The sequence below is a fragment of the Xyrauchen texanus genome, chromosome 31 (assembly GCF_025860055.1).
Source record: "Xyrauchen texanus isolate HMW12.3.18 chromosome 31, RBS_HiC_50CHRs, whole genome shotgun sequence".
NCBI lineage: Eukaryota > Metazoa > Chordata > Actinopteri > Cypriniformes > Catostomidae > Xyrauchen > Xyrauchen texanus.
This window is the reverse complement of record NC_068306.1, coordinates 35,552,815-35,569,360: the sequence shown is the minus strand read 5'-3', so window position 1 is coordinate 35,569,360 and position 16,546 is coordinate 35,552,815. Positions and strand designations below refer to the sequence as shown.

The 16,546-nt window shown below is 37.3% G+C and overlaps 1 protein-coding gene across 6 annotated transcripts in view; it reads right to left on the bottom strand.

Moving 5' to 3' along the window:
• Positions 1-3,876: 3,876 nt before the first annotated feature.
• The window catches only part of LOC127625384 (prolyl 4-hydroxylase subunit alpha-2-like), a 51,553-nt gene continuing 38,883 nt past the window's right edge, over positions 3,877-16,546 (bottom strand). For 4 of the 6 annotated variants that reach the window (XM_052100658.1, XM_052100656.1, XM_052100657.1 and 1 more), the window contains 8 exons: positions 14,946-15,122; positions 13,753-13,823; positions 13,389-13,488; positions 11,372-11,425; positions 9,965-10,030; positions 5,779-5,847; positions 5,328-5,424; positions 3,878-4,257 (listed from right to left, as the gene is read on the bottom strand). In XM_052100658.1, coding sequence (XP_051956618.1) covers positions 4,187-4,257; positions 5,328-5,424; positions 5,779-5,847; positions 9,965-10,030; positions 11,372-11,425; positions 13,389-13,488; positions 13,753-13,823; positions 14,946-15,122 — 705 coding nt within the window. In that variant the 3' untranslated portion in view covers positions 3,878-4,186. Of the gene's footprint in view, positions 4,258-5,327; positions 5,425-5,778; positions 5,848-9,964; positions 10,031-10,100; positions 10,161-11,371; positions 11,426-13,388; positions 13,489-13,752; positions 13,824-14,945; positions 15,123-16,546 lie in introns of all 6 variants that reach the window. The other 2 variants (XM_052100653.1, XM_052100654.1) reach the window with 2 other exon arrangements.

Here is a 16,546-nt window from a genome sequence, read left to right as displayed (position 1 = left end):
AGCCCAGGGGAGTCCTCAGCGTCAGATGCCGCGCTCTCCGGTGCAGCGGCGAACTCATCTGCTTCGAGCTTGAGAGGATAGGCAGACTGGCAATGAGGCGAGCCGCTGTTTCCTCGAGCACGGACGGGAGTCAACGAGCGTGCCGGGGGGCGGGTGGTCCGAGGGGGCGTACCCGGTGGAGCTGCACCCGCTGCCATCCCCGGATCACTTCTAGCGCCAGCCGCATCATCCTCAATCCCGTGGGAAGAAGGAGCAATGCGGGGGGCGGCTGGAGTGGCTTGCATTCTGTTGAAAGCAAGCAGAGACCGCAACGTTGTCATGGTCATGCTCTCGCAGTGAGAACATGAACCATCCACAAACGCAGCCTCGGTGTGATCGCTGCCCAGACAAACGAGACAACACCTGTGGCCGTCTAAAGCGGAGAGCACTCTACCGCATCCAGGAACAACACAGGGTCGGAAAGTCATCTTTATATAGACGCGTCCTGAAAAGGACGTTCAACGCCGCTCTGTTTTGCTCTTTTAGAGGAAATTACTATTTTAAATAAAATCACTCTTTTACATAGAACTCTTTCGAGTTGTCTGCGCTGTCGAAGCGCCCAGGGGCAACAATGCACAGCCGTGCAAGGAAGGAGAAAGCCGCTGTTATGCGCCGTCAATCCAACAGCATGCAGAGCATCAGAGGAATAAGCAGGAACTGGTGTGTATGACTCGCAACAGACAGCATGCACGACCATCGGCTCCGAAGAAATTTTCTGAATGAACTCCCGTATTTGCCCGCTTAAATACCCATATGTCCGGGGGCGGGGTATGCAAATACTGTCTGCCAACTTCTCGTTGGCCTTTTTTCATAAGTCAGAGGCATATTTTGGCGCTCAAGAGAGACCCCTAGTGTCGCTTCTCCGACACAACGTCGAGAGAGCGACAGAAGGTGAACAACAGATTTAACATCCCAACTACGGAGAAATAAAAAATTTTGAGATCTAAAGGGTGTTAACGCAAGGAATGTTTAAAGAAAACAAGCTTCCATGTCAAGAAAAGCACTTTGGCTTTGTTTTGTTTTTTCATATTAAGCAGAAGTCTCAGGTTTAACACTAGTTTTTATATATTTGTTAGAAATCGTTTGAGAATCTAATGCATTTTTTGACACAAGAAATGCAGCAGAAAACTTCTTTCCAGTGACAGGATCTATGACTTGAGCTCTGGAAAGCTAAATATCAACACAACTTATACATTAGATGGATATTATTCATAATTATGAATTCAATAAATTGTGCTATAGATTATCAATAATTAATCAGTTATCAATTACATATAAAAAAAATAAAATCAGTACATCAAAATAAATTATTGAATGTAATTTCATACAAAATGAATGATAAACAGTTCTCATTTAAATGGATATCAAATAGGTCAAACCATCCAGAGATCAAACATAGATGTATTCAATTTACATGTACCTTTGGCCTGGCCAGTCTTTTGATCTTGTCTATCTCTCAGTCAGAAAGGAAGTCATAGTATTGTAGTATCATGGGCTGGTCCCACTCCACCTCCTCTTTGAAAGGGGCATATGTCATCTTCTAGTTTCCCCTTCCTGTTCTGTACCTGCACACCAGCTTTCTCTATCTATGTGGTGTCTACAAGCCATGATGAAATATATATCACTCCATATTCACATTAAGTACAAATGTAAACAATGGATTTATTTGAATCCAATCTCATCTTTTGTTATTAAGATCTAAATTGTCTTGTTTTTTCTTCTACATAACGAATGTTATTTTCGATGCGAAATTGTATTTTTCCTTAACCTGTGAATGTATGAACCTGCTATGTTTAATAAGCCTAAATTAGCAGAAACTCACAGCGTGTACTGTATAAAAACTTATAATAGTCATTGCTAACAGTTTCCCTTACTTGCAGTACATTTTTTGAGGGTTTAAAGGCAGAAATGTGAATCTTGTAATTTTATAAAAGCACTAACATTAATCCCTCTATTAAATCTCATGTATTATTTGAGCTGTTAAGTTGTTTAAATCGTAATTTTTACAGTCAATTTAGGTTTTTAGGACTACATCGTCATAGCAACAAAGTTGTAAAATTGGCAATAACTATACAAAGAATATTTAGTAAGTGATTTTAACACACTAAAATCATGTTAACATGATTGCATATTGTTCAATTCTTGTGGCTATACTTTTGGAACAGTATTTTTATGTCCAAAAATTGGCCTCCATTCACCATTCTAAGTGCCTCAGTGTAACCCAGATTTTTGCTGTTTTAAAAGAAAAGGAAGGATGAGTCAAAATAAATGTCTGTGGCCACTAAAGCTTCGATTGAGCTTAACTTGTATTGAACCCAGAACATTCCTTAAAGTATATAATCAAATATAAATGATTTCATTTAAAATGTGGCCAAAACCAAAACAACCAGGTCACATTAAAATGCAAAATGAAAAGTAATGATATATAGCTTTACAGTAAAGAGAATGACATTGTTTTTATATTACAGTAATGAGTATATGGGGTTCAAATATTAGTAATTTTTAAACAATAATGTCACAGTGCAAAAAATAATAATTATAAGAATCAGAATAATCTTAAAATTATAATTTGATTTTGAGGTTGTGTCTTGACAGGTTTCGTAAGATTCACATGACTTAAATAAATTTGTTTCTAGATTTTCTCAGGCTGCTCCACACCATCATAACCCCCTTATGGGGTTGGGGTCTGAGGGTTGTCCTCCCCCCCCCCCAAAAAATATGTTCCCTTCAAAAATTGCTCTTGAGAATTGTTATGTTTATTGTCCCCCCCAACATTTTGATGAAATTTTCGCCCCTGCATAGGGCATCATATGTATTGTCCGTTGGAGGTGTGTCAAAGTGAGAGATGGTTTTTGCTGTCTAGGTCCTTATAGTCTCTATTAGACATTGGTAATGTTAAGCTTGAAGCAGATCTCTAAAATCTGAGGGATATCAGGTATATTGTGAGTAAGGCTGATAGCACATTCATGTGAATTACAGCATGAGTTTCAGACCAACTTAATTTAACACTTGAATTAAACAAAAGAGACAAGCATATTGTAACAACATGGTTATCAGCAATACTAAATAAGGTGACGTAGAAAACATCTCGGCACAAGATTAACAAAATGTATTTATGCATCTTTTGAGTGGAAGAGTGGAAGCTGGTTATAAGTTTCATCTGCTTTGACTTTATAGGAGCATGGTCTGGGTGATTCCAATGATTGCGGTGCCTTTTAGAACCGATTAAAAAGGAGTGATTTATTTTTCATTTTGTGATTAAACACTTAAGTAACAGGGTTGAACCTAGAGTTAAACTTGTCTCCGTTCCCTCAGTTTACTGTGTTTGTGTGCATCAGCACTCTGGCTTTGCCCCTCTTTTTCACACTCCATCTTCTTGGGCACAATGTGCTCGTAGTGAATGAGCTCACAACCCAGGAGCAAATAGCGTTGTCTTCTGGCTTCAGACATCACCATAAACACAATGGATAGCGTACATCTGAGCTGCATCAAATTCAATGCGTAATAAATGTAAGAAATGCACGTGTCAGTAAAGGTTTCCATGTTGTTGTTGTGACAGTTGTGAGTCTCGCTTTAGGGAACTTCTTAAACGCGCTATAATGGGGCTGCTAAAAGGTAAACCAGAAAACGTATACTACACTTAATTTCTTCACCTATTTGATTGTGCATAGTGTCATGCAGACTTGAACAGATAGATGAAGACTGTAGCTCAACAACCCAAAAACTTGCGGTAGTTCAACTCTGCCCTTGTAAATGTACTCAATGAAGATTCTATCATGATGTTGTTTTCCTTTCCTTTGGTATAAAATTCTACTTTTTTCTTGCTTTATTTACACAGTGTAACGAGGGCAGACAAAGACGTTTAACTTGTACACATTTTTATTTGCAAAACATATAGCAATATAAAATAAACAAACAGGACAATAATTTATGCATTACATAAACACAAACATTAAAGCACCTGAAATAAAACTGAAATCCCTTACAGAGAGAACACCCCACATAATCCAGTCTGCGCAGCTCTGATCGCTGTTGGTCCAGATGGGCACCACAATAAATTTTTGGGGGGTCTTGTGTGTGTGTGTGTGTATGTTTGAAGAGTCAAGGCACTGCAGGTGTTGTTGAGTTAATCACTGATATCACTGTATCATTCCACTTTAGTCAGGCCACATGATCGTCTGAACTCTTGACCTCTCTCATGAATCCATTTGTTTGAAACTGCCAGAAGACAGAGACAACTTGTGACTGTGTTTCCACAATGATAAGCCTTGAAAGATCATAATCATTATAAACTTTTTCTATAAATGACAAATTATATTTTGTAACCAAAAAAGGAAAGAATAGATTAGCCTGCACCAGTTGGTACAAAACAGAGCTTAAAATCTTAATTCAATTTTCAATCTTTTTCAACTAAATATCAATGAATGGGGCATAATCTTCAGAAAATATTGTTTTTCCATTTCATGATGTCAAATTAAGTATTATATGAGCTGTTATTTTACAATTATTTTATATGATGTTTTATATATATATAAAAACATTCCAGTGTAACAGGGAAAAGATCTAGCCAAAGCAATCAGTACGTTTGGGACCAAACGTTGGTTTGCAGTATTAGTAAATCAAACTTTCCCATAAATACACTTTCTTCTTATTTTTTACATTAACTGGGTTGAATCATTGAGCTTGAGGAATGCAATACAGTCTACACTATTTGTGTAATGTTTCGTGTAAACATTACTTGAATACAAGTAATGGGACACCAATCTGTAGCCTATTTGTGGAAACTGGCAGCATAATTAAGAATTCACAGTGTGTGGGGGCCTGGGTAGCTCAGCGAGTAAAGAAACTGACTACCACACCTGGAGTCTTGAGTTCGAATCCAGGGTGTGCTGAGTGACTCCAGCCAGGTCTCCTAAGCAACCAAATTGGCCCGGTTGCTAGGGAGGGTAGAGTCACATGGGGTAACCTCCTCGTGGTCGCTATAATGTGGTTCGCTCTCAGTGGGGGGCATGGTGAGCTGTGCGTGGGTGGGTGCCGCAGAGAATAGCGTGGGCCTCCACACTCGCTTGGTCTCTGCAGTAATTCGCTCAACAAGCCACATGGTAAGATGCGCGGATTAACAGTCTCAGATGCGGATGCAACTGATATTCGTCCTCAGTCACCCGGATTGAGTCACTATGCCACCACAAGCACTTAGAGCACATTGGGCATTCCAAATTGGGGAGACAAGGGGAGAAAATAAATTTAAAAAAAGAAAGAATTCACAGTGTGTCTCAGTGTCAACTCACCCCATTTACTGCCTACTAGAACAGGACAGGCCGCATGTCTCGTTCTGTAGTCTCCTTCTCCACTCTTGAAGAGGTTGTACCAGAATACTGCTGTTCCCTAAAGATACAGAAGAATGACTGTAAATGTTGCATCTGTATGAAAACTAGATCATCAACTGAACACTCAAAGCTGATGTACAACTTGAAACTTGTGTAATGATGTAATCAAATTAGACTTTTAAATGACAACAAACTAACGTCACCATTCAGTTAAGAATAATGGCAACTTTTTCATATTCAAACTGTACAGGGAAATACAATTTGCAATGTTCATTTGAACATGTTTCAAATGTAACAGACATTAAACGTATCTGTTCTTTCCAAAACCAGTATCACTGATGTAATTATTTCATATGTTTCATGTTATTTTTTGTTTTATGGTTTATAAAATATTTTAAAAAGTTGTCCATACCTTTCTAGGCCAGATAGCAGCACCAAAATCTGGGAATACTGTAGCTCCACCTGCCTCCACATCACTCATCTGTAATTTACAGACATACTGTAACTGTTACAGGAACATACACTTCACTTCAATACAACATGCTCTTTCACCTGTATTTTCATACATTGTGTAATGGTGGGTGAGTAAATTATGAGTAATGGCATCTCCAAAACTTGTGTAATTAAGGACACTTGGTGATCAAATAGAATAAACTGAACTATTAAAGTTAAGGTAACTAGATGTAAGTAGACTTAATTCAAATTAGCTTCAAAAACATTGTAAATGAATACATTAGCTGATTAACTTAAATTGTAAGGCTTGTTGCTTGCCACTGTCAGTTTGCTCGTTCCTGCTGCGTGTCCTCAACCTGACAACCCTTGTGAGCTTTGAGTCTGGGGAGGAGAGGGCGGAGGAGAAAACTCTCTCCAATATTTTGAATTTGGACTACAGTACCCATTTTAAATGCTTGATGTCAATGTTATATATTGCTCCTTTAACATTTAATGAAAAATTGATTTTTTTTTCACACATAAAATACAATTTAGCATTTTTGTGGTGGGGCCAGTTAAAATATACAGTAGACAAGTGAAAATGAACTGGGCCAGCAAAAATATATTTACTGTGGAGTAGGGCTTGCACAACTACAAATTTTTAGTCAAGTACCAGAGAAGTCACCGACCAGAGAAGTAGCAGAATATTTGATCCCTAATCAGTACAGGGGCACTGCTGTTAGTGTACTCTCAAATGTCCTGGATGACAATTGTGAATAGTACATCTGCTAAATGACAAAGAACTCATATTTGATGAGAATATGAATATGCAGAACGATACTTAGATTGTGGAGCTCTTGACATGCGTTTTATTACTGAAGTCAACATGAAATCCAAATTGACACAATTTTCCTGATTGCTGGTCTTCTTTTGCATCAGTGCACGCTATTTGGGCTCTGCCTCTGGGTAGCACTTTCAATACATGCTCCCTTTTTAGGGGTTTATAAAGGGTCCATTAATGACTAAGAATTAAGTTACAAATGCATTACAAATCATTTATATACCGTTATAACATGTGTAAAAAGGGCCACATTCATGCAAAACCTGTCAAAATAGTGAGCCATGATTTTACCCCTCATAATAAATTCTTAACAACACTTATTCAACATTAAGAAGTTGCCAACATTAGAAACCTATGTACATGAAGTTCTGTATGATTTAAAGGTCATCAGGCATATATTTACACTCACCTAAAGGATTATTAGGAACACCATACTAATACTGTGTTTGACCCCCTTTCGCCTTCAGAACTGCCTTAATTCTACGTGGCATTGATTCAACAAGGTGCTGAAAGCATTCTTTAGAAATGTTGGCCCATATTGTTAGGATAGCATCTTGCAGTTGATGGAGATTTGTGGGATGCACATCCAGGGCACGAAGCTCCCGTTCCACCACATCCCAAAGTTGCTCTATTGGGTTGAGATCTGGTGACTGTGGGGGCCATTTTAGTACAGTGATCTCATTGTCATGTTCAAGAAACCAATTTGAAATGATTCGAGCTTTGTGACATGGTGCATTATCCTGCTGGAAGTAGCCATCAGAGGATGGGTACATGGTGGCCATAAAGGGATGGACATGGTCAGAAACAATGCTCAGGTAGGCCGTGGCATTTAAACAATGCCCAATTGGCACTAAGGGGCCTAAAGTGTGCCAAGAAAACATCCCCACACCATTACACCACCACCACCAGCCTGCACAGTGGTAACAAGGCATGATGGATCCATGTTCTCATTCTGTTTACGCCAAATTCTGACTCTACCATCTGAATGTCTCAACAGAAAATCGAGACTCATCAGACCAGGCAACATTTTTCCAGTCTTCAACTGTCCAATTTTGGTGAGCTCTTGCAAATTGTAGCCTCTTTTTCCTATTTGTAGTGGAGATGAGTGGTACCCGGTGGGGTCTTCTGCTGTTGTAGCCCATCCGCCTCAAGGTTGTGCGTGTTGTGGCTTCACAAATGCTTTGCTGCATACCTCGGTTGTAACGAGTGGTTATTTCAGGCAAAGTTTCTCTTCTATCAGCTTGAATCAGTTGGCCCATTCTCCTCTGACCTCTAGCATCAACAAGGCATTTTCGCCCACAGGACTGCCGCATACTGGATGTTTTTTCCCTTTTCACACCATTCTTTGTAAACCCTAGAAATGGTTGTGTGTGAAAATCCCAGTAACTGAGCAGATTGTGAAATACTCAGACCGCCCGCCTGGCACCAACAACCATGCCACGCTCAAAATTGCTTAAATCACCTTTCTTTCCCATTCTGACATTCAGTTTGGAGTTCAGGAGATTGTCTTGACCAGGACCACACCCCTAAATGCATTGAAGCAACTGCCATGTGATTGGTTGATTAGATAATTGCATTAATGAGAAATTGAACAGGTGTTCTTAATAATCCTTTAGGTGAGTGTATATATATGCAGTAAATGAGCATGGAGACTTGAAAAGTGTTTTTGACTTAAGGTAACTATTAGTAGCTAAGTTGGGACAGCAGTTGGAGTAGCACCATTCTTTTGACATTAACGTGAAAGTGATAACACAAATGAGTCAAGACATTACAGCAATTAACAATTATATGACATATTCCCTCCTGTTAATCTCTTTATGACATAAATCATGAATCAGGGCATTTTACCTTTTTGATTTTAAGTGTTTATTAAGCATTTGCTGTATAAAATGCTAGATAAAAATGCTCACTTTTTTTTTTAAGTATTGCATTAAGGTCGGCCTTTTATGCATGTTGTTATAACTAGCTGCATTCCAAAAATAAATTTAGTCATTAGTGAACCCCTTTATAAAACTTATAAAAGGGAGCATTAATGTAAAGTGTAATGGCCTTTTTTTTTTCAGCTGATGTCATGAATCCCAATTATATTTAAAGCCCTCTCTTCCAATCATCTGTCATATAGAGACTACTTTTCACAATCAAATAAATCACCAGCCTGAACAATACTAAACTGCCAAAATTGATAATCAGTATTAGACTGTATATTTATGTTTTATACTCTCCAGAAACTTCCAAAAACTGACTAGCATTGAGATCTTTGAATGTTTAGCAATTTATTAGGGCTGTCAATCGATTATATATATTTTTAATGATGATTAAACGAATTAATCACAATTAATCGAATATATCAATATTTGCAGAAGGACCCCTAAATAAAAATCAATTAATAAATAATGATAATATAATTATATTTAAATTAATTGAAATATATACAATAAATATAATAATTCAGGTAATTACTGTAAAATGCATTACATTGTGTCAGACGAGTAAAGCATTAAGAGGTGGCATATAAAAGGCAATAAATTGTTTATATCCATATTATTGAACAAAAGCCTATCATTGGCCAATGGTGCACAGCAATCCATTTTGCAACTGAATTTTTCAATCTTCTGAGAAAGATTAATTGAAAGGGCTTTTCTAAGTTTGCGTCAATGTACACCTGCATCAGAGGACACTTTTGGAGCATCTCACTTTGGTTGCGTTGCATCATAAACGTACCGTTTATAGGATGCTGTCAAGTTTAACATAGTTTGAAACTTAGAATAAAACAAGTCTCGAGACCCTTGCATACAGAGTTACACTCCGTCCAGCTCATCTTGCGCTGTCTGCTGTCAGTAAGTTTGGTTTGTTCTCTGTATAGCTGCATGTACAGCTGGAGTTGCATTTACTGCCCCATGCTGACCCAGACTCGGTTTTTAACACATTCTTCTTCTTCCATAGTAGACCAACCGTGAACCACATATTTGACTTGGCACAGGTTTTATGCCAAGCCCTTCCTGAAGCAACCCCCAGTGGAAGGGGGACTCTCTCTCTCAAAACCTCTGGTTTTGGAGAAATTGGAACACCCATAGGAAACCCACACGAACACGGGGAGAACATGCAAATTCCACACAGAAAGGCCTAGTTGAGCAGGGACTCGAACCCGGGAACTTCTTTCTGTGAGGCGACAGTGCTAACCACTGTGCTGTGCCGCCTCTGTGATTATGAACTTTGTTAAACCATACTGGTTGATCAGAAATGAAGACCTGATGCCTGATGTGAGGAAAAGTCACATGACACATACGGGTTCTGGAACCAGGCTCTACAAGATACACATACTTACATAATTTAAAAAAGTAGCCACACGATTTCCAGTGCCTAATGATTTGAAAGCATCAGGTTCATCTTTCTACGAAGATAAAATTTGAGAGTAAAGACAGACAGGAAGCGCACACACACATATACACACAAGTACTTACATAGTTCAGATAGGTGGCAAGTCTATTTCCATCAACTTTGAGGTTGTTGTCAAAAGGACGCTGCAACAGATGTTTGTAACTTTAAACCAGACTGAACTGCAGGAGTGAGGATCTCCGCCTCAGAAGGCACGCTAGTTTACACTCAATAAACTAGACACTGTGCTGGTCAAATCAATTGAGAAAAATAATAAATACTCCTCAGAACACTTTAATTACAATGCTTTGATTGGGAGTTCATGCCATCCCAGATGTGTATGACTTTTTTTCTTCTGCAGATCACAAATTAAGATTTTTTTAGAAGAATATTTCAGCTCTGTAGGTCCATACAGTGCCAGTGAATGGGTACCAACATTTTTAAGCTCAAAACTCCATATAAGGGCAACATAAAAGTACTCCAGACGAATTCTTCTGAAGTGATATGATAGGTGTGGGTGACAAACAGATACATTTTTAAGATGTTTTTTATTATAAATTATCCCCCGCTCAGTCAATCTACACTTTTAACTTTCCCTTTCACATTATTCTTCTATTTTTGATGATTTGCAATATTCGTGCATATCACCCCTACTGGGCAGGGAGGTGAATTTATTGATCTGTTTCTCACCCACACCTATCATATCATGTCTGAAGACCTGGATTTAACCACTGGATTCTTATGGATTAATTTTATATTCCCTTTATAAATTTTCATTTGTGTTCAGCAGAAGAAAGAAAGTCATACACATCTGGGATGGCATGAGGGTGACTAAATGATGAGAGAATGTTTGGGTGAACTATCCCTTTAACTTTTTAAAATGGACTGATTTTTTTTTCTTCCTATAAACTGATTTTTTCAATACCCCTAAATAAAAACCCAAATCAAATTTACGATCAAATTCTAATACTAAATGACTCATATGTTATAGTAAAAGGGGCAAATGCAATAGATGTAACTTTTGTTTTTTTTATTATTATTATCAATACATGTGCAAAATACTAAAAAAAAAAAAGTGTTAAATCTTTGTGATTGGTTATTGTGGGTCAACTGACAGCAAAAAACCCAACTCATGTTATATTGATAAACCACCTCTGATATATTGTGATACATCATAGACATTTACGGTACTCTATATACAGAATATGCAATTCAATGTCATTTACAGTATAAAGGAAATCCAAGAAATTTCCTCATGCATCTAGAATGAAACTGTAACATGCTCCTGATTATTTTGCTGTAAGATATAATTAGAAATCAATGAATTAACCATGCAGCTTTTGCACAATGTTCTTACCCTGGAGAAATCATAATGTGGTTCATATTGACCTCCAACACCATAGTTAGCTACCTGAAACACAAGACAACAATTTAGATTCAACAGAAAATACAATAAATTAGTGGTATATTATACACCCTAAACCTCTTTTACTTAGCTTTAAAACAAAGAAGAGACATTGCATTACAAATGGTTCATAGCTGCATGCTGTGTACCATTCATTTTATTTATTAATATAATTATTGGTGCAGTCAATCGATTAAATTGTTTTTAAAATAATTTACTAATTATATGATGTGCCGGTAAATGAATGACCTAATCAAAAGATAATTTAATACATAACCATTTCAATTATAATCAATATAATATATAGTAAATATCAAAATTCAGATAATTCAAATAAATGACACTATTGTGTCAGACGAGTAATGCGCTGATTAGAAAATACAAGAAGTGGCTTTAGAAGACAATATATTGTTTTATTTTCATATCTTTGAACATACACCTATTATTGGTCTGTTCTTGACAGATATTTACTTTTTTATATTTACTATATTACACAATCTTACAAATTTGTTTAGAGGAGTATCTCAGCACTGTAGGTCCTCACAATGAAAGTGAATGGTGATTTTTTTTTTTAAGTAAGCTCCAGAAAGCACATAAAGGCAGCATAAAAGTAATAAATAAGAATCCAGTGGTTAAATTCATGCTTTTAGAAGTGATATGATCAGTGTGGGCAAGAAACAGATCAACATACAATTCCTTTTTTTACTATAAATTCTCCTCCCTCCCGTGCGATATGCACGAAGAATGTGAATCGACAAAAAAACTAAAGAATGTGGAAGTGAAAGTGGAGATTTATAGAAAAAAGGACATAAACATTTTCCACACCCATCATATCACTTCAGCATACATGGATTTAACCATTGGAGTGGTAAGGATTGCTTTTATACTGCCTTTATGAGCCTTTTGGAGTTTCAATGTTTTGGTCACCATTCACTGGCATTGTGAGAACCAGCAGAACTGAAATATTCTTCTAAAAATCTTAATTTGTGTTCTGCAGAAAAAGTTAGTCAAACACATCTGGGATGGCATGAGGGTGAGCAAATGGTGAGACCATTTTCATTTTTGGGTGAACTATTCTTTTAAGGGGGGTTTGAGGCAAAAATGCAACCAAAATTGACAAAAAAAAATGCCCCCAAATTAAAAATGTGTCATAATGCAATCTTTTTAAAAAATTTTGTAACAGCTAAAATACTGTAGTTTGTAGACCTATTATAGACCTATTTATACATTTTTATAAATTTGAATGGTGTAAAGTTGATTTATTTCTTATGGTAGGAGGCAATCAATACTTAATCTTGAGAAATTGCAATAAAGAATTTATTAAATTAAAGTACTCAACGTAAATGGAAAAGTCGGTTTATGCTTTAAATGGTTAGAAAAAAACGCCCTCATAAAAGGTAAAATTGCCCCTGAAAATCAAATCCAGAAGGCAAATATTGCCCCTAAAATGTAAAAATGTATGTCTGTCTCTGATGGCTTCATGTTTTAGCATTTTTCGTCACAAATGCGTTGACTGGCTGCTGTTGACTACAAAATGCAAATATTGCAAGTCTTTTATGGATTTTATACACGGGTCAGGGGGCATGATTAATTGTGTTCATTTTTTAACATTATTTATGTAATTATTAATTAATCCCATTAAATTAACAAATTAAATTGACAGCCTGATAATTATTTTTATCATACAAAAAAAAAAAAAAAGGAATCCAGTATATATGTCATCAAGTGTGAAGATTTAATAGATAAACAGGTGAAAAATCAGCTTCATATAAACACGTATACATTCCTTTCATGAAACCTAGGAATGAAAAGGATTATGTAATCAGACACTTCTCAAATTACATGAACAATTCAGTACAAGTGTGTACTGTATGTTGAATCTAGTGTAAGCCAAAGCTTATTGTGACCGTTATCACCACGATGGGATAAATGGGATGTTTCATTTCACTGGGTGTTTTAAGAAAGTCACCTGAAGCAGTTCTGCAGTGTCCACTGATAATCCAGTGATGTCCTCTATCCTCTGATTGACCCGCGCGATCACTCGATCATCCTCCCCTTCCAACCATGCACTACATACACAAGACATGTTTATGCTCTTATAAAACAGGCATAAATATTCTTTAACATTTGCATTTCAGTCTGAGATAAGCACACTTATGGGTGTGACCAAGATAACATTTATCACAATAACGGTATATATTTACAGTCATACCAGATTGTTCCAACTCTAAAAGTTCCCCACCTCAATTTCTTATCAAGGCAGACAAGATGTATAAAAAAAAGGGGGAAAAATCATATTTATTTAATATTTGATTTGAAACTTATGTGCTCACCTTTTGGAAACTCTATAATGGGCGACTGTCAGGACACCTGTTTTCGGATCTCTCACTGTGGCCCTTGCAAGCTACAGTGAAAAACTCACAATTAGCTTGGAGAAAGAACCAAAAAGTAAAACAAGCATTGAAACACTTCAGTTTGAATGACTGAGCACTATGGAGCTATATTATGAAACTTAAAGGGATAGTTCACCCAAAAATGAAAATTCTATCATCATTTACTCACCCTCATATCATGCCAGATGTGTATGACTTTCTTTCTTCTGCAGAACACAAATGAAGATTTTTAGAAGAATATCTTAGCTCTGCATGTCCATACAATGCAAGTGAATGGTGATCAGACCTTTGTAGATTCAAAAATTACATAAAAAAGATCAAATAAATCCATATGATTCCAGCGTTTAAATCCATATCTTCAGAAGTGATATAATAGAGAAACAGATCTATATTTAAGTCCTTTTTTACTATAAATCTCCACTTTCACTTTAAGATGTGAAAGTGGAAATTTACAGTAAAAAAGTGATTAAACATTCATCTGTTTCTCACCCACAACAATTTGTTTGCTCCAGAAGACATGGATGTAACCTTTTGGTTTTTTTGCTGCCTTAATGTGATTTTTGGAGTTGCAAAGGTCTGATCACCATTCACTTGCATTGAATGGACCTCCAAAGCTGAGATATTCTTCTAAAAATCTTTGTTTTTCTGCAAATTAAAAAAAGTCATGCACATCTGGGATGAAATTAGGGTGAGTAAATGATGAGAGAATTTTCATTTTTGGGTGAACTATCCCTTTAACGAAATAACTGAAAATGCTGTCATCACTTACCATCATTTGAGAGCTACAGTGAAGTTTTTTAACAAATAACATAATAAATTTTGATCAGTTCTTCAAGCAAAGCTACCGAAATGTTTCATAACACTTTTATGCTGCTTTTTTGTCCTTTTGGAGTTTGACAGGTGTTCCCTTTCATTACATGGAAAAGGCCGACAAGTAAATTATTTAAACTCTCTCCTTTTGTTTTTCATATAAGAAAGTCATATGAGTTTGGAATGATTTGACGGTTAGTAGCTGATGACAGAATTTTCATTTTCATGTCAACTGTTTCTTTAAACTCATCCAAATGGCTTACAAACATCACGCTAATCAGACCTCTTTACTGTCCATCTGGCCCGCGAGTGTGCAGACTCACCTTGGGTTTGGCTAACTCTTTGATCTTCTCGATCTCTTCGTCAGATAGGGCCTCGAGAAAGCGGACGATATGAGGACTGTCCCATTCATCCTCCTCCTTCATGGGCTTGAGCAGCAGACGTGGGTTTCGGTTTCCATCCTGATAGCGGCAGAATAGTCTGCTCTGTCTCCGTGGAGTCTGTTGAAGAAGCAATCAAAACAATCTTCCTATAAAACATTTTGAATGTGATATTGTGATGAAAGAAAAACTCATACTCATTTTATCTTACATATTAAGACATGATTAAGACATTTAAGAGATATTAAATGGAGACATAAAAATGCACTGCATTATAGGAATGACTTCAGACAACTCTAGTGATTTAATCAATGTCTTCAGAAGTAATATGATAGGTGTGGGTGAGAAACAGATCAACATTTAAGTATTCTTTACTATAAATTTCCACTTTCACATTCACATTCTTCTTCTGTTTTGGTGATTTGCATTCTTCATGCATATCGCCCCCTACTGGGTAGGGAGGAGAATGTATGATAAAAAAAATAGAGTTCTATATTTATCTGTTTCCTCATTTGTGTTCTGCAGAAGAAAGTCATACACATCTGGGATGGCATGTGAGTAAATGACGAGAGAATTTTCATTTTTGGGTGAACTATTCCTTTAACTTGTATTCAGCCATGATCATTCCTTTGAAATCTGCAGTGTAGATAAAGAAATATATTTCTGACATTTTGATACTGTCATCTTCTGTTTCACTGTTACTGTAGAGTCATTAAAAATGCAACTGACAATGCTGTGAAGTTACTTGAGTAACTCAAGGAACTGTTTCAGGATCAATCATGATTACCAACTGTGCAGGAAGCATTTTAGCAAACCTGCACTGGAAAAAAGCAATAAGTATCATTCACTAACCGTGCATACTAGAGATGCACAGCCTACAGTTGCAAGTTCGAATCCAGGACATGCTGAGTGAATTCAGTCAGGCTTCCTAAGCAACCAATTGGCCCGGTTGCTAGGGTGGATAGAGTCACATTGGGTTAACTTCCTTGTGGACATGAAGAACTTCGCTCTCTGTGGTTTGCATGGTGAGTTGTGCGTGGATGCCGTGGAGAATAGTGTGAGCTTCCAAATGCGCTTGGTCTCCGTGGTAACGTGCTCAACAAGCCACGTAATAAGATGCGTGGATTGACAGTCTCAGAAGCGGGGGCAACCTACATTCATCCTCCGTCACCCGGATTAAGGCGAGTCACTATGCCACCACGAGGACTCAGCTCTGCTTGGGAATTGGGCATTCCAAATTGGGGAGAAAAGGAATGTGAAAAAAGAATGTGAAATATCGGGGAGTCACTTGATGCCATGCGAGGTTCGGATGTGTGAATGGTGAGCTCTGCACACTTTGCTAGTTTTAACACTTTTGATGATATAAACCGGTGAGATTCGATACACTCTGTTCTCAGAGGACAATGTCAAAGAATTCAAAATCGTTAGGCTCTGGAGACATTAAAAGACACTTACGTGCTCAAGCTGATACCCCCGAGAGTGCGCAAGCCAGGGAGACAATTTAGTAGGGGAAGTGTAGGAAATGCGGCGAGAGATGCTGAACA